Below are 23,236 nucleotides of genomic sequence, written 5' to 3'. Positions count from 1 at the left end.
TCTGAGGATCCCCGTGGGTTGTTGAGGTCAGCGTGCTGTCTAGGAGCTGCTTGGCGATGATGACCGGCTTCAGAAGGCGATCCGACGACTTCACCGCTGGCAGGACTGCGTTCGGTGGTGTGGTTAACGGCGTTGGTAATAATAATTATAATTATAATAATAATTATAATAATAATAACAATAACAATAACAACAATAAGAATAAGAAGAAAAAGAAGAAGAAGAAGAAAATAATAATAATAATAATAATGTTGACGATAATGATTAACGGTAATGTTGATGATGATGATGATGGAAAGTTATGGTAATGATGTGAGATAGTGATAGCGATGATAGTTAATGACAATGATGATGATGAAAATGATGATTGCAAAGTATGATAAGAAAGACAGACTGACCAGGTGGTATCACAGCTATGGCGTTTGAGTCCTCTGTACAATTTATCAATAACAAGAAGTTCATTAGTTTTCATTATCTCTGAGAAATCAACTCATTATTATTATCATAACAAATGTGAGTACGTTAACTTTATTAGATCATCACCACACTCTACTCAAGACCTATTCAATATGGACACTTAAATGTTATGATCCCATGACATACATGTGTGTGATTAAAAATAGGCCATTCAAGTTTGACTCATTCCTGGATTCTCAACAAAACAAATTTGCCTACATGCAACTCTTGTAACGAAAAACTAACTATCCATCACATTTTGGTCAAATGTAATAGTCACAATAATAGTAGGAAACGACATGACATTCCTTCAGAAATAGAAAAATTTTTTTCCAGAGATAAAATCAATAATCTAATATCATTCCTTCAGGAAATACAAATTTTTAATAGAATTTAAAAATAATTTCTCAAAAGTTTTAAAACAACAAAACGCATTTATAGAAAAGGAACAAAGGGCGTAAAAATAGCCAGTTGTGCTGAAACGCCGTTAAACTGTACAAACAAACAAACAAACATTATGTAATGACATCATCCCATCACATCATCACATCACATAACATCATTTGTTATTAGATAATATATCTGTAACATTGTAAGTGGTTCTGCGTATGTCAGAGCTGCAATAACTAAGACTAAAAAAAAAAAAAAAAAATATTACATCACATCACAAACCTCCAATAATGCTCAGATTGGCTTTCTTGAGTTGTGTACCGCTAGATAGCTTTCCGTGGGCCGCTATTGGGCAGCCGGATAGACTGAATAGATGGGAAAACGAATGAATAATTTATTGAGTGGATGAATAAACGAACAAACGAACAAAACGAATGAACGAATGAAGGAACGAACGAACAAACGAACGACCGAACGAACGAACGAACGAATGAGTGAATGAACAAACGAAAGAATTAATTTATTTACTAACGGATATATTAATTAATAAATGAAAAAATTAATAAACGAATGAATGAATGAATTAAGACGCTACAAAAAATTATTTCAGAACCGGTCTATAAAGGTGGTAAAAGGTTGGCAAGTTAATTTCATTTCAGCAATAAAGAATGCATGGTTGGCAATAAAAAAAGACATTTTTACCATTATAACCTTTAACTAAATTTTTGAATTGTTAGCGAACAAGTGAAACAAATCAACATAATTACTAATCAAGGAAATCTGACCACTTCAGGTTGTAAATGTGATGTAGTTGTGGAATTAAGAATTGTTACGACAATAATTCCTATTCTAAAATGAGAAACATCCTCACCGATAGCCCAATACGGATGCCTACAAAATTAAAACTTGTAGAGTTTAAAGATTTTGTTCTGTTCACTAACAGTCCCAAACACAAGACAATCACTGAAGTAATAGGGCAAAGAGTTGATGCTACTGAGATGTGGAAGTTTGTTAGAAATCTGAACTGGCAGGTGTATTAACACAATCTGGCAAGTGAAATAGAAGACTAAATAATCAGACGAGGACAGCTGAAGATTGTTGGCTGCATTGTAAAAAAGAAGGAATGGAAGATTCAAGAGCTACTAGAATGAATGCCTGGAGAAGACAATGGCTTACATTTGTGAAAAACGTTTGTCATTTTTAATTCCCACACTTCAACTGCTGCAATGTCCAAGATTTGTAAAAGTCGATGAACGCCAATGTTCTGAGAGGATAAGACACAAAAATGAAAAAAGTTATTTCAATAAATTAAAAAATTAATTAATTAAAAAAAAATAAAATTTAGAAATGTTTAAATCTGTTCACCTCCTATGTGAACTCCTGTTACTGTTAACATGTCCCCTGCCTGTACAACCTGGTGTTGGACATCTGTGTCATTTGTTTGTTTGTTTGTTTTTTCATATGTTTGTTTGTTTGTTTGTTAATAGTTCTATTTTTATTTGTTTGTTTTTAGTTCATTCACTGCGGCGAACACAAGCCTCCTTACAAAACACTCCCTTGTTTGCACATTCCAAATTAGTGCGGTAGTACGTGCATGTGCCTTTTCAAAAAGTTGGCAGCAGGTCCGCAAAATAATCCAAATTTCGAATGTTTGGATGCTTATATTTCTTCTTTTGAACAAAAAAAACCTCATTTCATTTACAAAATTAACATTTTATTCGCAACAATAGTTAAACACAATAATTAATAAACAAAAATAAATTAATAAATAAAATTATAGATAGAAAGTTTCAAGAAGAGTAACACGGCGAACAAGCCAACCTGAGCACTGTATCATGCTGAGCCAGAACTGTTGGAAGGTTGGAAAATTCACAGGTATAATTTATATATATATATATATATATATATATATATATATATACTTATCTATCTATTTCTGGATTGAAATGCGTTCTTTTATATGTTAACAAACATTTTACCATAGAGATGACTTATTTGTTGATATGTTAATGGTCGAGATGGTTATCTGTTGTTATGTTAATGATGGATAAAATATAAAGTCTCCATTAAATAGACCCAACAAGCTTGTAAGAATGAACGCGTGGAAGTGCATAGTTGCACCAGTATTATCGCAATTTCCTACATAAAAACTAATAACAAAAAAACTTCAGCAACCTTCAGGAGTAACACGATCTTTCCTCGGACAGCCAGACAAACTGCAAATTTGAAAAAAGGTTGAATATTTAATCCGACCTACCAATCAACCAGCAAATGACCACGTAATGCTAGTGACCAGCACAGCACTGACCTTCGATGATGTGAGTAGAGGCCAGTAGCATGCCCGGTGCCATCGCAATTTGGGGTAGGACACTTGCTCTCACCTACGTCAAATTTATATATTTTTATTTATTAACTAAATTACTAATTAATTAATTAGTAATTAGTATCTATTACTAATTAACGCGTTGTTCTCAAAGTTCTTATTTGTTAATTGTTTACCGGGGTTATATGATATAAAAGTTTACACATAATTTAAAGGGTGTAAGCAGAAAGTTTACAGTAACAAATGTTCATCAGTTTCAAAGTTGAAGGCGATCATTAATTCAGACAAATACAAATACGACTCTTGATTCATACGAGAGGAACCATAAAATAAAGATAGGCAATCAAAGATGCGACTAAACAAATACCAAGCAAGGTAAGAAATTTAAAGTTCAGTTCACTAATTTCAGTATGAACATTGATATAAGCCACTGGACACCACAGACCTTTCATTGCACTGTCTTTTGGAGAGAGCATTGGGATGTTGCTGTTGTTGACACTGTTGATGATATTGTTGCAGCTGCTGTTGCTGCTGCTGCTGACTTGGCTGCTGATGACGATGTTGTTGCTTGCAGCGGCTCCATTGACGGAGAGGTCAGCCAGCAAATTTAAGTTGTTTTCCTTGAAGGACATAAGCTGTTTGAGAGTGGTCATGAGGTTGTTGGTGTGGGAGGTGGGTGCGATGAAACGTAGGGGGGGTCGTACGTTGGGGAGGTGGGGGGAGTTGATGGTGGGCAGCGAAGGGGCGGGAGATGTGGCTGACGATGACGAAGAGGATGATGATGATGATGATGCCGATGATGATGCTGTTGACAAAAAGCTGCTTGCCGCATTGCTCTGGTAAGTTCAATTTAATTAGTTAATTAATGAATTAATTAAATAATAATTTAATTAATTTATCTGAGTGTTGTTGGTTCTTGATAAAAACATTAGTTATTTAATCAATTAGTCAATTAATTAAATGATGGATTGATAAATTTTATCAATATCTGTTAATCTATTTATTAATTGATCATTGTTAACAAATAAATAGTAAACATTATCAACTAAAAAATTCTAAAAAAAACTACCTTGTTTTGAAAAAATAAGCAAGTAGCGAAATGAATCTTTTACCTGAGTGTTGTTGGTAGCTGAAGAAACATTTGTTTGCTGCTGCTGTTGTTGCTGCTGTTGCATTTGCTGCTGCAGTATCTGTCTGAAAAGTTGTTGCACGACAGTCGGTGAGGCAGCAATCGCATTCTGATTGCTGCCATTTTGTGCTCCCGCCATTTTTATGACCTGTTGAACTCCGGTCAGCAGCTTGAGTTGTTGAGGGAGATTCGTTGAAAGGACCAAGTTTGACGGCAGATTGGAGGACGTTGTCTTGGCGGGTGCAAGTGGAATGACAACTGGGCAGCAGGTGGTTATGGAAATGGAAATCGTTGGCACATCAAAATTTAATGATCCAGCTGACGAAATGGACGATAACGATAGAGATGATGGCACGGAGGACAACGACAATGAAGACGTCACTAGGAAAGTTGACGTGGAAGAGGGTGATGGCGACAGCAAAAATGTCGACTGAGGTGACGTTTGAGGTGAATTTAACGTTGCTGGAACGTTAACTGGTAGTTTGGCTTGTTCCTGAGCAACTGCTGCTAAGCCACTGAGACTGGAGGCCGAGTTGAAATGTTGCTGGAGTTGTTGGACCAGCTGCTGAGAAAGTGTGGTCCTCACCAATGTTGGAGCTGCTGTTGAAGAGGCTGCGGCAGAAAGTAGTTGAGTCTGTTGCGGAAGGTTTGCTGCTAACAATCCTGATAACGTGCTGTTCATGTTGGAGGCCTGCAGCGGTCGCACGCCGCCAAGTATCGGAGTTGATTTCGTTGCAGAGTTCAACGCAATTTGTTGTTGCTGCTGTTGCTGTTGTTGTTGAGCAGCTGAAACTACTAATGCAAGTTTTTGAGATATTTGTGAAATTAGTAGCTGCTGTTGCTGCTGCTGCATTTGTTGAGACTGTTGAGATGTTGATTTCATTTGTTGAGCGGCTAAGGCCAATTGTTGAAGTGTTGACGAAATTTGTTGTTGTGGTATTACAGACACACGTTGGGATGAGTTGTTGTTGTTGTTGCTGCTGTTGTTGTTAACGAACGCCTTCGGTTGGGGTGAGATGACAATTGGTTGGATGGTGTTGATGTTGGCGGGCAAAGAAGTTGAAACATTTAATGAGGACACAATATTTTGAAGTTGTTGCTGCAAATGCTGTAACTGAATTGATTTTACATGACTTTGTTGCTGGAGTTGAATTTGTTGTTGTTGAAGTTGTTGTTGTTGCAACTGTTGTTGCTGTTGTTTTTGTTGCAACTGTTGCTGCTGCTGCTGCTGTTGCAAAGCTTTCATTACACCCAGTTGCAAGAGTAAATTATTTGCATTATTATTCTTGAGTAAATTTGCTAACAAAACGTTAGAATCCAAAACACTGTCAACATTAGATTCACTGCTTGTGGGACTGTTCTCAATAACTTGAATTTGTTGGGGCTGTTGGGGTTTGATTTCTAGTTTGATTGGCATTCCAGCCTTTTGGTGGTTTAAATAATCAGAGCTGCTTGCATCACTGGATAAAGTTTCCACTTTCATTAACAACTCCCCAACGCATGTTGCTTTTAATTTATCTTCAATTTCCAAATCTTCAGAGCACAACGCTGAGTTGAAATTATCGTTTTTATTGCAGTTTTTTACACAGGCAACGCTTGCAAAAATAGTATTGACCATCTCGCCACCATTTACAAAATTTTTACTGTTATCACCGAGGCTGTTGTTATTTGAAGAAATTTCTTCATCTTCGTCCTCTCCATCCTCAACATTCTGGTTTGACTTACAAAGTGTTTCCGAGCTCTCCAGATCGATTTCTAGCTTTCCCATCCCTGGCAGGTTGTCATCCTCATCTTCTTCGTTGCTCTTTGACTCAACGTCGTTGTCCTCCCCAATGGCCGGATCATAACTGCAAAGTACGTTGCTGGCAGTGAACATCTTGCTGATTAGGACCTCGCTAGATACCCCTTCGTGGTTTGAATGGAGATCGTCGTCGAGTTCGTTGCTCCTACCACAAACTACTTTTGTACTGTTGTTGGAACTGTTAATTCCGAAAGAGCTGAATGAATGAGTTTTGTGGGGATCGTGAGGTTTTTCATAGAATTCATTGTTATCGCTCGTATCGTCGTCGTCGCCATCCTTCTTAGGGTTGCGTGTTTCTTGGCTGTTCAGTTCAGTGCCAGGGCCTGTTAACTTGACGTCGATCACTTCACTTTCGTTATCTTCATCATTATCATTGACGTTCTCGTAGACGTTATCTTCATGGCAATCGAGAACTTCCTCGGAACCTCCCACCTCCAGAATGAAAGCGTTCTGATCTGCCGAGATGCAGTTGTCGTTGTTGTAGCTGTCGTCGTTGTTGCTGTAGTTGTTTGAATTGTTGCCGCTGGTGAATCCACTGTTGTAAAAAATATTACTGTCGGTGTTGCTGCTGCTGTTGTTATCGTTAAGAATGTTCAGATTATTAATTTCATCACAATTATTCTCATGGCTGTTAGACGTCACATCCATGTTTGCCGTTAAGAGGGTCAATTGGCGATGGAAACCATTCAGCTGGCTGCTCGCTAATTCAATCTTGTCGACATTGTTCATTGAAAGTTCAATGTTGTTCAGGCCATCAATGCCCGAAAGAGTAGCGTCGTCATCTTCTTTATCTTTGCTGGAATTCATTTCATTTCTGTTTAAATTTTCATCTGCACTGATGTTTACAGTATTTTCACGAGATGCAACGACTGAATGTTGGCTACTTGATATCTTAGGCTTTTCTGAATTTTTTAAACTCCTCGTTTTGATTCTTTTGTTTAGAATTTCTAGAGCGGATAGTTGTCGGACGTTTCTTTTGAAACGTGTGATGATGCTGCTGTTTTTGGTTTTGTCTCTTTCCGCTCTGTTTTCGTGCGTGACACTTTCTGAAGTTGCGTTGTTATGGCATTTAACTTTCTTTATCGGTGCGAAGTTGTTGGTATGTTGATCTGGTTGGCAGGACTTAAGCGTGTTCTCTTCAGACTTTCGTTTTCTGTCGGCGTTAGGACAGCCTTGTTTACTGTTGGATCATTTAAAAGAACAGTTGAAACAATTATTTTTAATACAAATTTTAGTTTTAAACTTCAGGGATAGCAAGCATATTTGTTGCATGCTTAAGTTGAATAGTACCTGTCTTGTTTGAGCATATCGTATCGCAATATCGTATCGTATCTTAGATTTACATAATTTATTTTGTTTGTTGTTTTTTAGATTTATATAGGTTAATTTTTAGTGATTTTCGGCGGGAACCGTGTGAGTTTTCAGTAGTAAACATGTTGTTTGATTTCTTTTCGGCATTTGTAGAAAAATGATTTTAAAATTTACAGAAAATTATAACTAAAACTGCAGTAGTTGTAGACTTTTTCCTGTAAACAGTAAGAGGTAGGTTGGTTGGTTGGTTGGAATGGTCTTAGTTAGCCAGATAGATAGGTTGAAATGATTTTCAAACTGGATAAGTAGGTTGAAAAAAATAGCTTCAAGTAATCAAGTTGGCATGGTTTAGCTGCTTGGTATAGCTTTCAGGAGGTGAATATGTTAGGTAGGTTTTTGAGCTGCGATCGTAAAATGCAAGATGATAAATTAAATAATTTCATCATATTTTAGTTCTGAATATTGTTCTTTGAACTTAATTTACCAGATGCATATTATTTTCTAAATTTATTTTGCTCGTTTTGAATACTTGAGTAGATTGTACGTTATCTGGCTATTTAGTGTAAAAAGAAATCGTGTGAAAAATTTAGTCTAGAAATAACAAACAGTTTTCAATGATGTGTTTGAAACGGTCTATAGAGGACGTTACTTAGTAGGCCAGTGTAAGCTAACTCTCTGCCAAACAATGTTGCTCTTCGACATCCAATAACTCAGTCAATCAGCCAAGCAGTTAAATAATGATATCCCAATCGCAAAATAGAACCTGGAAACTGACAACCAGCACTACACAAGAACGATCCAAGACAGAGACGATGTGATGCGCTAAATTTTGAAAAACTGCTATGTTCGTTGTTTTCTTTTTTGGCGATAATTTATCTCTAAACAAGTTTGAAAGCTGTCTCTCCGAAACCCTAAAATTATTATTATATGATTTTGCATTTGCATCATGTGGCAAAACGGTATATTCGAACTAAGTTATCCTATCCAGGAACAATTTTTAAAAGGCTCAGCGTCTGTCAAAACTGTGTAGCGAAAAAAAAAATCAAATCAACTATGCAAGAACGCACGTTCGATGTCTGTTGAACTTTTGGTTGATGTGTCCCTCTCCGTTGCAGCCCTTCGTCGGACATCTGTGAACATTTTTTGCTCTTTTTTTATAAAAACAGAGGAAAAACTTGTTTTTATATTAATATTATTTTATATTAATATTATTTTATATTAATATTATTATTAATCTAAGCTAAGTTTGCAGACATTTAATTTAAATCCATTTATAATTTTAAGAGCAAATTTATTAAATAAAAACCATTCTTCATTGACTTACCCTCCTGCATCTTTATCAGCGATACCTGTTGAAAAGTTTTAGGCATTTAGTTTAAACCGAGAAAATAAAAATTAAATATTTTGCAAAGAATGGTAATCTATCAAAGGTAACAAATAACTGCAACACAACCGCACAATAAGTTTCTTCTGAATCAGAAAAATTAACTTCCAATGTTCACTTTTTAATTAGTTGGGATTTTTACTGCTGTTGTTATTTCTTACTTTTGCCAAAAATGTTGGATTGGTTTAATAAAAATTGTCAGTTTAATAAAAGTCTTTATTTGCTTTAGAACTTTAACTTTTATTCATTTTCTTCTTTACTATGTTCAACTTAGTAAAGAGGTTTTTTTTAATGATTAGAGTGATTTTTTAGAGTGATTAGTTTTTTTAATCCATTTTATTTTGTGAATTTAATGAATTAAAAAAAACTTTCGCTAAAACTAATCAATGTTTCCAAATTACTTTTTTGGCGGGGTTAGCAGAAGTGGTGACAGTGTTAATGGTACCCTACTATAATATAATATAAATGTTAATGTACCATGATAAGTAATTTTGGCAAACGTTCACAATATTAGGTCTTAATTCACATTTACAGATAGTTAAATTTCGTAGAATCAAAATAACTGGACAACATAATCATTATACGCAATGAAATACACTTACATTTATTAAGAACCAAGAAAAATTGCGAAAAATCAATTGAGAAATAGTATTGAACGGGATGAACAGATAAATTTTAATCAAGGGGCAATATGTCAAGAAGGGTTTCCGATGGCCTAATAGCACATGTAAGTGTAAAGCATTAATAACCTTTTAACAGCACATATGCTAATGATTCTCTAGCAGAAAAGCACAGATATTAAGAACCCTCTGACGCAATATACTATTTTATAACGAAAAAATAATGTGAGAAAAAGTGACTGACTTGACGTACCGTTGATATTTTTGGAGTTCTTCATAGTGGCGATTGTTGCTGTGAGGCTGGTGTCGTGCGGGCCTAAGTTATCCCTCGTTAGAATGTTGTTGTGTGCTGTTGGTGTTTTTCTGGTGAATTTGTTATCCCGATGTTACAAAGTTGGTTCTTTCACGTGGGTGTTTTAAAGTTTTGAATTTTTTTTCTTGACCGGTTTTGAAATTTCTGCCAACATTTTAAAGAGTTTTTTTTATATTAATGAATATTTATTTAAAATTTTAAAATGTTCACTACACGAATAATAATTCAAATTATTTAGATGAAATATAATATAAAATCAAGCTTCAAGTCTAGTTTAGTTGAAAATAATTTTAAAATTTTATTCATTTTTCAAAACATTTGCTGTATGCAGTCACCAACTATCACCTATGAGAACTGATGTATAAATTTTGTTTGCAGTCCAACAAATTGTTTTTCTTTCATGTTTAGACGAAATGTGGAAAATACATCCACGAGAAAACTTTATGATAGGCTCAGTTTGTTGACCGTCCCGCAAGATTGACAAAATAAATAACCAAGCACGTGCATGAGTCTGTTGTTGTTGGTTATAGTTATTGATGACTACTTTCAAAATTAACACAGCCGAAGTCGTTAGTGTTGAATACTATTTAAAATTTTCTAGTTAATTGTTATAATTTAAGTTATTATAGTTAATTATAATTATTTTGTAATTAATTAACAGTGTCATCATTGAAATCCTTTTTTGAAACGAGCGTTATCCAGTCAGCCCAGTGTTCTTGCGACAACTGAACTGAACATATATATATATAAATATATATATATTTTTATAAGCAATGCAATAGTGCCATTCTGCGCATTGTAAGCAATGTGACAACAAGAACTATCAACTGCACATGCAAGCCGAGCAACAAGCCAGCCAACAGCAGCAACAATCGAACAACAGCCAGCAATGAATTAACGTTCAACTTTAAAAAACTTGTTCCTTGTGGCTCAACAAAAACGCGAAGAACATTTGTGTCGATTTTTTAAGCTGGTGAACATATGGCCCCACGTATGTAGAACATGCATGCAGTCATACGGACTGCTAGTTATATATTGTCATAATAATATGCCTATACATGCGCAGAAGTTTACTGTTAAACTTATTTACTGTTTAACTCGATTATTATTATTAATTCTAATTTCGCATTATGCATTTTTTCATTGTTAACCTAAAAATTTCTATAAAAAATAATCCTTAAATCCAAATAAAAATGTTGTATTGTAGATAACACCAACTGACTCCTCACAGTAATTAACATTGTATGATGTTCCATAATGACAGGCAGCGTTTGTTAGAGTTCATCAAGGCAGCCCATCCACACACTAACAAACTTTTCCTCGTGCATTACTTTATACAACTCAAGTTATTATCGATCAACTTTGTCATTAATTCATTCAAATGATCTACAAATGCTATTGACGCTGCTGCTGGCGAACTTGAGTGTGTACAATAATTGCACGAGTTCAACCCTTCATGTTCACTATTTCATGTTAATATTCACTAGGGCGCTTACATGCTTCGAAGTTTCAGTCACCAAATCATTTATCATCATATCATCAGTTCCACGCCTTCATTACATTATCATCATGTTATCGTGACATCAGTATAATGAGATAATTATAATATCTCATGACAACATCACCCTCACATCTTCATCTACTTCTCTTCAATACACGCGCACACACACACACACACAGCCGATTACACTTTTTTTACACAAGTTCTCGTGAGACAGTAAGGTACGTGTCGTTTGGCAGTTGAGCAGCTTGATCAAGCAAGTATGCTGAGTTATGCTTAAAGGCCTGCTTGCTTCTATCTACACAACTACTTAAACACCTGTTCATTTTTCTTATTTGTTTGTTTGTATGAGTGTGGGTATTGCTGGGTATATATATACATATATATATATATATATATATATATATATATATATATATATATATGTTGTGTGTGTGCGTGCGTGTGTTTGTTCACTACCTTTTGTACGTGAATGATCATGTAAATTCAGCTCACAAATAAATAATTATAGATACCGAAAGTTACAAACGAAAAACCATTTATGGATTTTTGTATTGGAGGTACTAAATGTGTGCTAGTATTAGGCTGAGCGCACAACGCATCAAACGCTAGCAAGTTTGCTACTCGCGAGAAGAAGAGCAGATGGTTTGTGGGCTGGCGGGCTGAAACTTTTGAATAATGGTTACGTGTGCTTTCTATGTTGATATATACAAATAGAGACACATTTGTTGTATGTGCGTATAAATACACACTAATGTACATATACACATGCTAAATAAATTGCCGTTAGGATGGCCACTATTTGGCTCTGAATGTATGTAACCAACCAAGTCTGCTGAATGTTAGTGCCAAATAATTTGAAGTTGAATGGTGGTGTGTAGAAAATTATGATAGAAAAATTAGTTCTCCCAAACTGAAAAATGGTTAGCATAACACGACTGATCACAACAACACATTGAACAGCACAACAACACAAAAAACTTACTCACTCAGAGTACTAATGATGTTTGTAATTGAAAATCTCTAATTAATCATGTGACCTCATAGCATCAATCGATAAGATACTCAACGAGCAAAATTTAAAGTGTGTGCATCAACTTTGGTTATACGCACCACACGTACACTCGCACTTGTTTTCACATACACACACTCATAAGCACACATAACTCTCTCAGAAAGATCATCACGTACGCTAAGTAACACGTACACACGCAACATTTATTATGCCCTCACGTACACAAACAAACAACACACAACACAACAAGAAGCATCAAGTAACGCAAAGTTAAATACCTCATTATAAACAAACTCCATTGTCGACTGCTTAAATAAAACTTTAACAGTTTAACAAATTAGTTATCAAACAAACTAATTGACAGCAACGTACTAGTTATGCGTTTCTTTTCTTTCCCATCTTCCACCCCCCCCCCTTCTCTCTCTCTCTCTCTCTCTCTCTCTCTCTTTCTTTCTCTCATTTTTTATGATCTCAAAATGTCGAATGGAAAGGAATCTGGTAACCGGCTTGTGCCTTCCATATAAGTGTTTAAAACAACTTCATCGTTGACAATGCATCATGTCTTCCATGTTCACTGGAATAATTTTTCTCGGAATTATTTCGAATAATTGAAATAATTATTTTTTTTAACGTTTTAGATGCAAAATGTCAGCTGAGATGATAGTTCGAAAAATATTATCAACTTTTTAACTGACATGTCAGTCTTACCGGCCGACTTCAGCTAGTTATCCATCTATATATATATCCATCCATCCATCCATCCATCAATCTATTCATCCATCCATTCATCATTCAATCAATCAGCCAACTACTAATCATCACCAGTCAAGTCATTCTCGTCAAAGTCCGCATTTTATTTTTCGACAGCTTCACACACTTGGTGCTCCCATACAAATTCCGTCGCTAGAGTAAAAGTTTTCCATTTATGGAGCGGACGATAATGCAGAGAGCGCAGAACAAAAATAATGGAACGCCATGCATGCCTGGCCATGAATAAATTATCCATCCTCTTGTAACTCCCTCCTTTTGTTTACAATTCCTCATTAAGTATGCACGTGAATGAAACAGAATTGTGCTGGAACATGAGCAAATAAATGAACAAATTCAAACGAACGAGTGAATGGGTGAATTAATTAACTAATTATGAATGAATGAATGGATAGATGAATGATTGAATGAACGGATGGATGGATAAATAAGAAAACGAAGTATTACGAGCAAATGATTAAATGATGAAATGAAATAGTGAGTAAAGAAGATACAACTAATGATCGCATTCATTTGCTAGTGAACAAAGCAGAGCAGAACAGCTAGGAAGCGCACATGTGTGTGTGAAGTGGAACTTGTAGGAGACAACAAACAAACTAACAAACAAACAACGCAACACACAAACACGCAAACGAACAAACAAACGCGCGAACGACACGCAAACAAACACACGAACAAATAAAGAAACGAACAAACGACGTGCGAACGACACACGAATAAACAAACGAACAAACAACAACGCGCGAACGACAAACGAACAGACAACAACGCATGCACACACGAACTAGAACGTTCATTTACTACTCAGCCAGCCAGCCACAGCCAGTGACAAACAAAGCGAAGAAGTTTTTCTTTGTTTAGCTCAAACCATCCCACCGACACTTCTTCACCACCGAAATCATCATTGTACTATTAGATCAACATCACCATCATCATCATAACACCATTAGATCATCATTATCATAACGTTATTGTCATCATCATCATAGCACCATTTGATTATTATTATGTTATTATTATTATTATTATTATATTTCAAAATGTATGGCGAGCATTGTAGAATAACTATATAATTTACATTATAAGTTTATTATTTTAACTTTATAATTACAACGTATGTTTCAGAATGAAAGGATGTTCTCATAATTATCAGTACTATTATTATTATTATTATAATTATTATTATTATACCATTAGATCATCATCATTATAATATCATCACCATTATCTCCAGTACGTCCATCATGGTCGTCAATGAACAATGGTTCTTCATCATCTTCATCATCTTAATCATCTTAATCTAATCAGTGGTTGTTACATCTTCGTACCTCATTACATTTAACTACTTCGTCATCATACGGTATCTTGTACTAATTCACTTATCTAGAAATAAGTCACTGGTGCTAGCTCGAAAATAGATTCTTTTTATTTCTTGAATGTTTAAGTTGGACCTGCTTGCAACAGAATGTTAAGAGACAGATCAAATCACTTTCTACTTAGTGGGATTTTTTAATAAGTTGACAATTTATGAATATTGAAATAAATGAAATTATGTTTTTTTTTATTATTAATAATTTGAAAGTTTTATATTAAATTTAGCCGTGGTGCTTGAACGGAATACAAGCGATGATTGATTGACGAGAAAGTTGATGCGAAGTGTGATTCATTTTCATGAATGCTATGTGTTGGATGGTTAGGTCATTTTGGGTGGCTGGAGTTTGTAAAAGTTGAGCTGGTTGGTGTTAACGTAGTTGTTAATATATTGTTTGGTGTCATCGTTAATGATTTTGTTGACATTACAATTCAATTGTTTCCCGTGTTTAGCTGTGTTGATTGGTGTTGGTTTTTTATCTCTTGACAATTATTGTTGGTGTAAGATTTCCAAAATTTTGTCTCCTGTTGATTCTTCAAAGTGTCAACATTAACTAGTAAGTCAAAATTCACATATGAATGTGTTTTGTAATGTCTGTGACTATATTGTGGTATGTTTAGCATGTTCATCAAGCTTTATTGTAAATGAAAAAATGAATGTTTCAATTTAAAGTCGATGTTAACCCATGCGACGAAGGAATGAGATTTTTGATGTAGAAATAATATTTATTAATAAAATGGTTGCCTGTTGATGAAAAAAATACATCCCACTCACCTCCAATGACCACATCGGCACTCACCTCCACAGCCAACTCACAAGCATCTATTAACAATCCGAAATGGGACTATTTGAAACTTGAGACGCCGTCAAAAAACTACAGCACAGTTAACAATTATATTAAAGCAGAAGCAAAATTAAATGAAACGAAAGACTGGAGAGTATGCGGTGAATGGCGATAAAAGTTCTGAAATAAACTACACGCGGATCGATCGCCACTCTTCCTATCCTATCTTCTGTCAGGCGAGCAGCATGGCACCAGCGCGTTGAAAGAGAAGCAAGAAAAAGAGGAAGAAGAGGATGAGGAAGAAGAATAAGAAAGCAGCAGCAACCGCAAGAAGACGCAGGCATAGTATAGCGCCGCACACCTACCTACCTCAGTTCAATAGTACTGCATTGACTCGTAAGCGCCGCCCATGTGGCTCTCACGACAACAGAACACGAGCTTGCACTGCCGTGAGTACGTTCGTAAACTAGACACTTGTGGCGAGTGAGGCGAACGTCGTAGCCATCGTTGCGTTCGTGAATGTGTGTGTGTGTGTGTTATTAAACGCATGTGTCTACATGGAAGTATAAATAATCATGTTTACGTTCACACACACGCACACAATAAAATAGATGGATGACATGACACACAGCTTTTGAATGCAGCAGCGTAACTATAATGAGATCAAGAAAGAGTACAGTCTGCAACAGCATTAAGTCATGGAAAAGGACAACTCACAGGAATATGCCGTTACTACTGCTACTACTGCTGCTGCTGCTACTACTGCTGCTACTGCTGCTACTGCTGCTACTGCAACTGCTACTGGTGATGCTGTTGTTTTTGATGTTTTCAGTGCAGTCGTTCACGTCTTTGTAGCTAATTGTGTTGATTGCAGTCTGGATCATGTTGTTAGTATTTGTTGAGGACGGGGATGTTGTTGTTGTGGCAGCAAGTAAGCAGACATCTGAAGATTTCCTGCTCTCTCTTTCTCTCTCTCTCTCTCTCTCTCTTTCTCTCTCTTTCTCTATCTATCTATCTCTCTATAACTCAACAAATGGAAAAGAATGCAGTGATGTGTGTTATTATCATTATTGTATGTTGTGACATTCGGCGTTCACAAAGTGAAAAACTCTTGTATAAATGCACAATAAAGTATGTATATATGTATTTATGTATGTTTGTATGTATGTATGTATGTATGTATGTATGTATGTATGTATGTATGTATGTATGTTTGTTTGTTTGTTTGTTTGATGTATGTTTGTATGTATAGAATATGTATGTATGTAATAAATATGTATGTATGTATGTATGTATGTATGTATGTATGTATGTATGTATGTATGTATGATGTATGTATGTATGTATGTATGTATGTATGTATGTATGTATGTATGTATGTATGTATGTATGTATGTATGTATGTATGTATGTATGATGTATGTATGTATGTATGTATGAATGTATGTTTTATATATGTATAGATTAATAGATTGGTATCTATGGAGGTAGACAGAGGTAGGTGTATGCACGTCTCCACATGTAAGAATTAATGAGGATGTTGTATGAAATATGAATGAATGAATGAATGAATGAACGAAAGAATGAATGAATAAATGAACGAATGAATGAATAAATGAACGAATGAACGAACGAATGAATAAATGCAATTATGAATAAACAAATGCAATGATGATTTTATTGTTTCATTAAATTTCTTATAAAACTTATTCAGTGCAACATTTGAGCTACTTAACGTTTGTACATTACACATAACTACATCATCTCACACATCAACCATTGCAGTTCTTTCCTGGTCTAGCTTTGCCACACCACAGCAACTTCAGCATCTACAATCTCTACCAAAAAACTAATTCGCCCCAATCTGCATCTTATCACACCGCCACTCAAACATTCAGCAGACTCCATTGCCATTGCAGATTATTTAAGAGAATAAAACTAATAGAAATAAAAGAATAAAGTAGAATTTGAAATTTTTATTCTCTCCTCCATTAAAGATAGAATGATTGAAAAAAAACAGGATGATCATGATAGATTTTGTAGGCAAATGTTCGTTGCTGAGTCTCGAGTTGAAACAATTTTTGTCGCTGAGTGTTAAGTTTAGACAAAGTTTGTCGTCGAGTCGTTAGTCTTTTCAAAAAAAAAGACTATAGATTGATCCTTTGAATGCAGCATGTAGCCTTCGTCATTATCCCGAAGTATTTTGATTTTATTTTGAATTTTTCGGCCAATAAAAGAGATCTTTCTTTTCTTATTATTCTTCTTATAATTATTAAAAAAATCATCACTATCAACCGAAATGTTATATTATTATTGGTAATATTTTTGGACTTGATGTGATATTAAAAAAATAATTTTTATAATCGCTCAAATTAATTTTTGTTCTATCACTCACTCACTTACTCAATCACTCAATCAATCAATCAATCAGTCAATCAATCAATGGACCAGCTGTGAATCTTACTGTCATTCTTCACTTGGGTCTCTTCATGGAAAACTACGTAGAACGCCTCTGTCAAGGACAAGATGGAGACAATTCAAACTTGTCTTACGGTAAAATTGTCAAAAACTTCTGTGATTAGCTTTCTTTGCCTAAAAGTTGATTTTTGCAACTCTGTCCAGTGTGGATTGAACGAGTATCAACTGACATCTTTCCTTAAATTCGTGAATAGATTGATTGCTTGAGTCAAGTAGATAGCGTTATAAGTGCACGGAAAATGAATTTCAGTTGTTATTGGAAGAGGACAGAATTAAGTTGAAAATAATACTGATGGTAAGAAATTGTTTTCCAACTAAAAACGAACAAATTTATTTGAAAACAACTCTGACAGGGGGGCAAAAATTTGAAAATGTTTAAATTTTTACAGGGGAGCCAATTTTCACGGGGAGCAAAATTTGTGGCAGTGTAGCTGACGACCTTATTACGTTCAACTTTTAGTCGATTTTACACATAAAACGGTCCTTTTTTCTGACTTTTTTTAAAAAGCTGCACCCAACGAGTGGGCAGTGCCCTCTGCCCTGCCCTCTAGATCCGCCACTGCTTAAAAGGTATGGTAAAAATTAGTTTCAAGTGTCTTCTAAACAAATTTAATTAAAATCAGAAATCACAAGGAAATATTTTTCATGTCATTTGTTCAAAGCATTTCATTTTGAGGCGAAAATGTTTCCAGTTGTTTCTTTAAAAGTTTGGAACTCATTGCCGGTTGATTTAAAAATTAATCCAGACATCTGTCAAAAAGTGTTTAACAGCCTTTTAAAACAGCATTTTTTCGGTTAGACAATCCTCCATTAGCGTCTTTAAAAAGAACTTATTAGCCAAATTTACAGCCAAAAGCACACAACCCCATAAGAGGTTGTATAGGATTGCGCACGTTGGTTTCTTATTTGTACACACATTGGTGTGATTTACAAAAACTTAGAAAACCTCTTAAATTGTGAGCCTCACTGTCCTATCAAAGATTTTCTTATGTCATCCAATTTGTAGAATAATGGAATACACACCAAGCGCACAAAATCAAAATTTTTCTAGAATTTTGATTAGAAATTTTATAAAAATTAATTTTTCAAAAACTATAGCTAAGACGAACAACTTTTAAATATGTTTCTAATTTCAGGCAGCTTTTGGTTACGCAAGTTTTTGCTTGCCGAAATCGATCAACAGCGTCAAAATTATTCTTTTTGTATTTTGTCCAGAGGTAAATTTCAAGTGTGTTGTGGTGTGATTGTAAGTTGTTTATAACAGCTACATACATCTCTACATTACATTACATTCATCCCGACATTACATCCATCCCTACATTACATTCATCCCTTCATTACATCCATCCCTACATTACATTCATCCCGACATTACATTACATCCATCCCACAAGAACAACGAGCACCCACGGCGATCAAATTGTGTTCTTTTAAACAATGCGGGTGTACTTCAAATTTTTTTACCAAAACATTGAATTGAGACATCGACTTGAAATAATTTAGGTGCAAGTAATCGGAAGGTAGCCAACGCAATGAACGCAAATTCATCAACATCAGCAGTTAACAACACCAGTTAACAACGATATGAAATAACGAAACAACGGGGACACACAGTCACAATGGACCAAGTGAAACAAACGAGCAACAGCAACAGCAGCAGGCGTGTGAACGTTCTGTGCATAGCAGGCTGCAGCAAACTTGTCGTTCGTTCGAGCAGCACTAGTTGACAAAGTATTGATCTCATCCGAGGCGCCTACATCGCACAGCTGAACAAAAAGAAACAACAGCGGAATAGAAATTAACACTGTTTCTTATGCCACGTTTTTGGCAGTAATTTTCTGCAGTAATTTTACTTTATAATCTAACATTTTTACACCGTTATCAAATAATGCGTTTTTTCCTCGGATGGCTTTGATTATTTCTTCATCAACTTGTTCATACTTCAGAAAGCATTCAAAGAAACGAGAGTAGGTGACAAAGGAACATATCTTCAAAAGACATTCACGTGACAGAAAACTCTGCTGTGGCTGAGCTTGTAAATTAGCGACCTAAGCTAGACGAATAAATTATGATAATGAGCTTCGAAAGAGTATTTCTATTCTACAGCATAAGCTTCCACTACCTATCGAATATCGATCTGCTGAAGGTGTTTTAAGGAATGAAACAATAATGCAACAACCAAGACAATAGCTGGAAGAACATGAAGATCAAGTCAAACAACGACATATCGTAACTAATTTTTTGTTTTACAATTTATAACTTATTCAATTTTAATGCAAGATTTTACCAGTTTCGGTCGAAATATTCATCTTCGCATCAAAAGAAACAAATTCGTCTTCATAAGTGTGCAGTGCATGTGCCCGTGTGTATGTGAATGCAAGCCGACACAAACGAATGGCTTTTCAGCTTACATTCACTATGCATTCATCTTACATTCATCATACAATCGTCATACATTCATCATACAATCGTCATACATTCTTCATACAATCGTCATACATTCACCATACATTCATTATACGTTCAATACATTCATCATACATTATGTCACCATACGTTCATCATATATTACCCTTTTCTTCATGATTGCATTCCAAAACGTTCATCATACATTCACCATTCATTCACCAAACATTCAATTCACCATACATTTATTATAGATTCATCATACCATGTACAATTCACACATCTATCTAGTTTTAGAGCTTAACCTCATGTTGGCTTACAATATATCGTTGCAACTGCAACGCGAACTTCTGTACCCTCTTTCCAGTACTTCTGCGATCTACCTCCGGTTAATTGTACATCGCATACCTCATACTCTTTCACTGAAGACTTCTTCAATAAACCACATCGTTCAACATAATATAATATTAAATCATAATATAACTTATTAGTTCATAATATAATACAATAATAATTCGATACTAACAATCATGTGGGTCTATATGCACGAAGTTTCGACATTTAAACACCTAAATGGTCCTAGAACCAATCGGAACGTTTTGATACAATTATAAAAATAAAATTAATTTAAAAACTCCAGCATTTATAGAAACTTTTGGCAAAATCTTGAAAACAAAGAAACACACACACACACAAACAAACAGACAAACAAACTAGACCATGTCGTTCATTGTATTCGATGCCTCATTCGAAATATTTTATTCTCTTTTTTTATGAAATAAATCAAACAATACAATCGAATAAATTTTGTCAAAAGTTAAGGTCAATCCAAATTATGCATTAATAAATGGACATCGATGATGATAGCCAATGTTAGCAGAAGTATTTCTCAAACGTTTAAATCAACTGGACGATAAAAAAATTCATTGGGGTAATGTAACATTAACTGTATTAACTAATTAATTGCTCAATTAATTGTTTAATTAATTGATAAAATTGGGGTAATGTAAGATTAACTGTATTAACTAATTAATTGCTTAATTAATTGATAAAATTGGGGCAATATAAAATTAACTGTTAATTATTTAATTAATTAATTGCTTAATTAATTGTTTAATTGAATAATTAATTAGTTAGTAAATTGCGAAAGCTATAAAAACACTATAAAATGCAATGAAACCTGTCCAAGATATTTTAACAACATATGTACAAGAAAAGTAGAGTGTGGAGTTAGCAGTGCTCGACAGGCTGGCGTAGATCAAACATATTTATTTCCAAAGTACATTAAATTGTTTAAATCAATTATAGAAAATATGTCCTAAAAAAGATCAATCAATCAACTAATCTATCAACCAATCGATCGATCAACCAATCAGCCAACCAATAAGCCAACCAATCAGCCAATGAATCAGCCAATCAATCAATCAATCAACCAACCAATCAATAAATCAGCCAATAAATCAGCCAATCAATCAATTAATCAATCAGTCAATCAGCTAAACAATCATTCAGACACGATCTGATGGGGTGTTAATAAAAAATCTAAAAGAAGACACCGACATAACAAGCTAAATTCATCAACGACGAAATTAAACTTCAAAAAAGTCACCTAAATAATATAATGACACCTGGTCAGCAACGTACGTTCAATCATTCAGCCAATCAAACTGTCAATCATTTATTGCATCACCAAAAATCAATCAATCAATCAACAAAAAAATCAGTCATTTAATTATCTATTTTTTTAATCAATCGCTCGTTCATTTATTTATTCAATTATTCTTTTTTACCTATACAACCATTCAACCAATCAATCAACCAATCAATCAATCAATCAATCAATCAATCAATCAATCAATCAATCAATCAATCAATCAATCAATCAATCAACCATTCATTCATTCAACCATTAATCAATCGATCAACCAACCAACCAACCAACCAACCGATCAATCAATCAACAAACATAACATAAACTTCAATACACAACAGAAAAAGCTCATGATAAAAAAATTGAATTGTTTACAAAACGCCAACAAGGCCCAACATTAACTTAACTCAAACGCTAGCATGACACTAGTGTATCATTAACATTAATAACGTAACATATCATTAAAAAACACTAACCAGGCATTAAATTAACATAAAATTACATTAACATAAAATTAACATTACATTAACATTACATTAATGTAACGGTAATGATAATTATGATGTGTGATGACTTTCGACACCAACAAAGACCTTATAACAACTGAACCAAACATCAAATATTAATATTAATCTGAAAAATATTTACACACATTTCCTAAATCAAGAATATAAAGACCGTTAATTAATTAATTAACTAATTAATTAATTAATTAACGGACGATTGAATCATTGTCTGAATGAATGAACAAGTGAATCAATGGATGAATCGGCGGTGAATGAATCAAAGAGTGAATGACGGAATTAAACAATCAATCAACCGATGAGTGGATTAATGACTGAGTTATATAACCAGCCAATCAATCAAATTCTCAAATATTGACCAAAAAAATGCGTTGGGATGAAAATTAGTTAGATGGGTAAAAATGATTAAATGAATGATTGAATGAATAACTGAATGAACGAACGAATGAATGAATGAATGAATGAACGAACGAATGAATGAACGAACAGCATGAACGATTGAATGAATCATTGATAAGTGAATGAATGAATGAATGACGAATGAACGACTCACTCATTAATAGACGAGTAACGGATTAACAATTAATTAAAAATAATAATAATAATAGTAATAATAAACAAATAAGAATAATAATAATAACAAGAAGTAATTTGAAAGCAAAAGTCACCGGATCAATGCATTGGAAAGACGATTGTTCAAAACAACAACAGCAATAACAATAACACACTATTATTCAACAAGCGCTATATAAATAGTCCATAATAATAACAACAATAATAATAATAATAATAATAATAAATGAGTGAATGAAGTAATGAATGAATGAAAAAACTAAATCGTGCAGTAGCAATATAGCAATCAGAGAGAAATATAACAGCTGACGACAACAAAATATGTGTGCCAATTAAAAAAATTAACAAAAATCCAACATTAATATTCATCATCATCAACATCATCGTCATTATCATCAACAACAACAACATCATCACCATCATCATCATCTACACCA

At 34.4% G+C, this 23,236-nt stretch overlaps 1 protein-coding gene across 1 annotated transcript; it reads right to left on the bottom strand.

The window, feature by feature from the left end:
- Window positions 1–2,207: 2,207 nt before the first annotated feature.
- On the bottom strand, window positions 2,208–3,225 carry HELRODRAFT_85268 (hypothetical protein; the record flags this gene model as incomplete). The annotated part of the gene is made up of 4 exons (XM_009026024.1): window positions 2,208–2,274; window positions 2,668–2,695; window positions 3,022–3,062; window positions 3,155–3,225. Coding segments are annotated over 4 exons (207 nt in total), but the record flags the coding sequence as incomplete, so codon positions are not given.
- Window positions 3,226–23,236: the final 20,011 nt, after the last annotated feature.

Source organism: Helobdella robusta (genome assembly GCF_000326865.2).
Source record: "Helobdella robusta unplaced genomic scaffold HELROscaffold_45, whole genome shotgun sequence".
In the NCBI taxonomy this organism is placed as follows: domain Eukaryota; kingdom Metazoa; phylum Annelida; class Clitellata; order Rhynchobdellida; family Glossiphoniidae; genus Helobdella; species Helobdella robusta.
The sequence above is the reverse complement of the archived record's forward strand: the minus strand, read 5'-3'. Positions and strand labels throughout refer to the sequence as shown.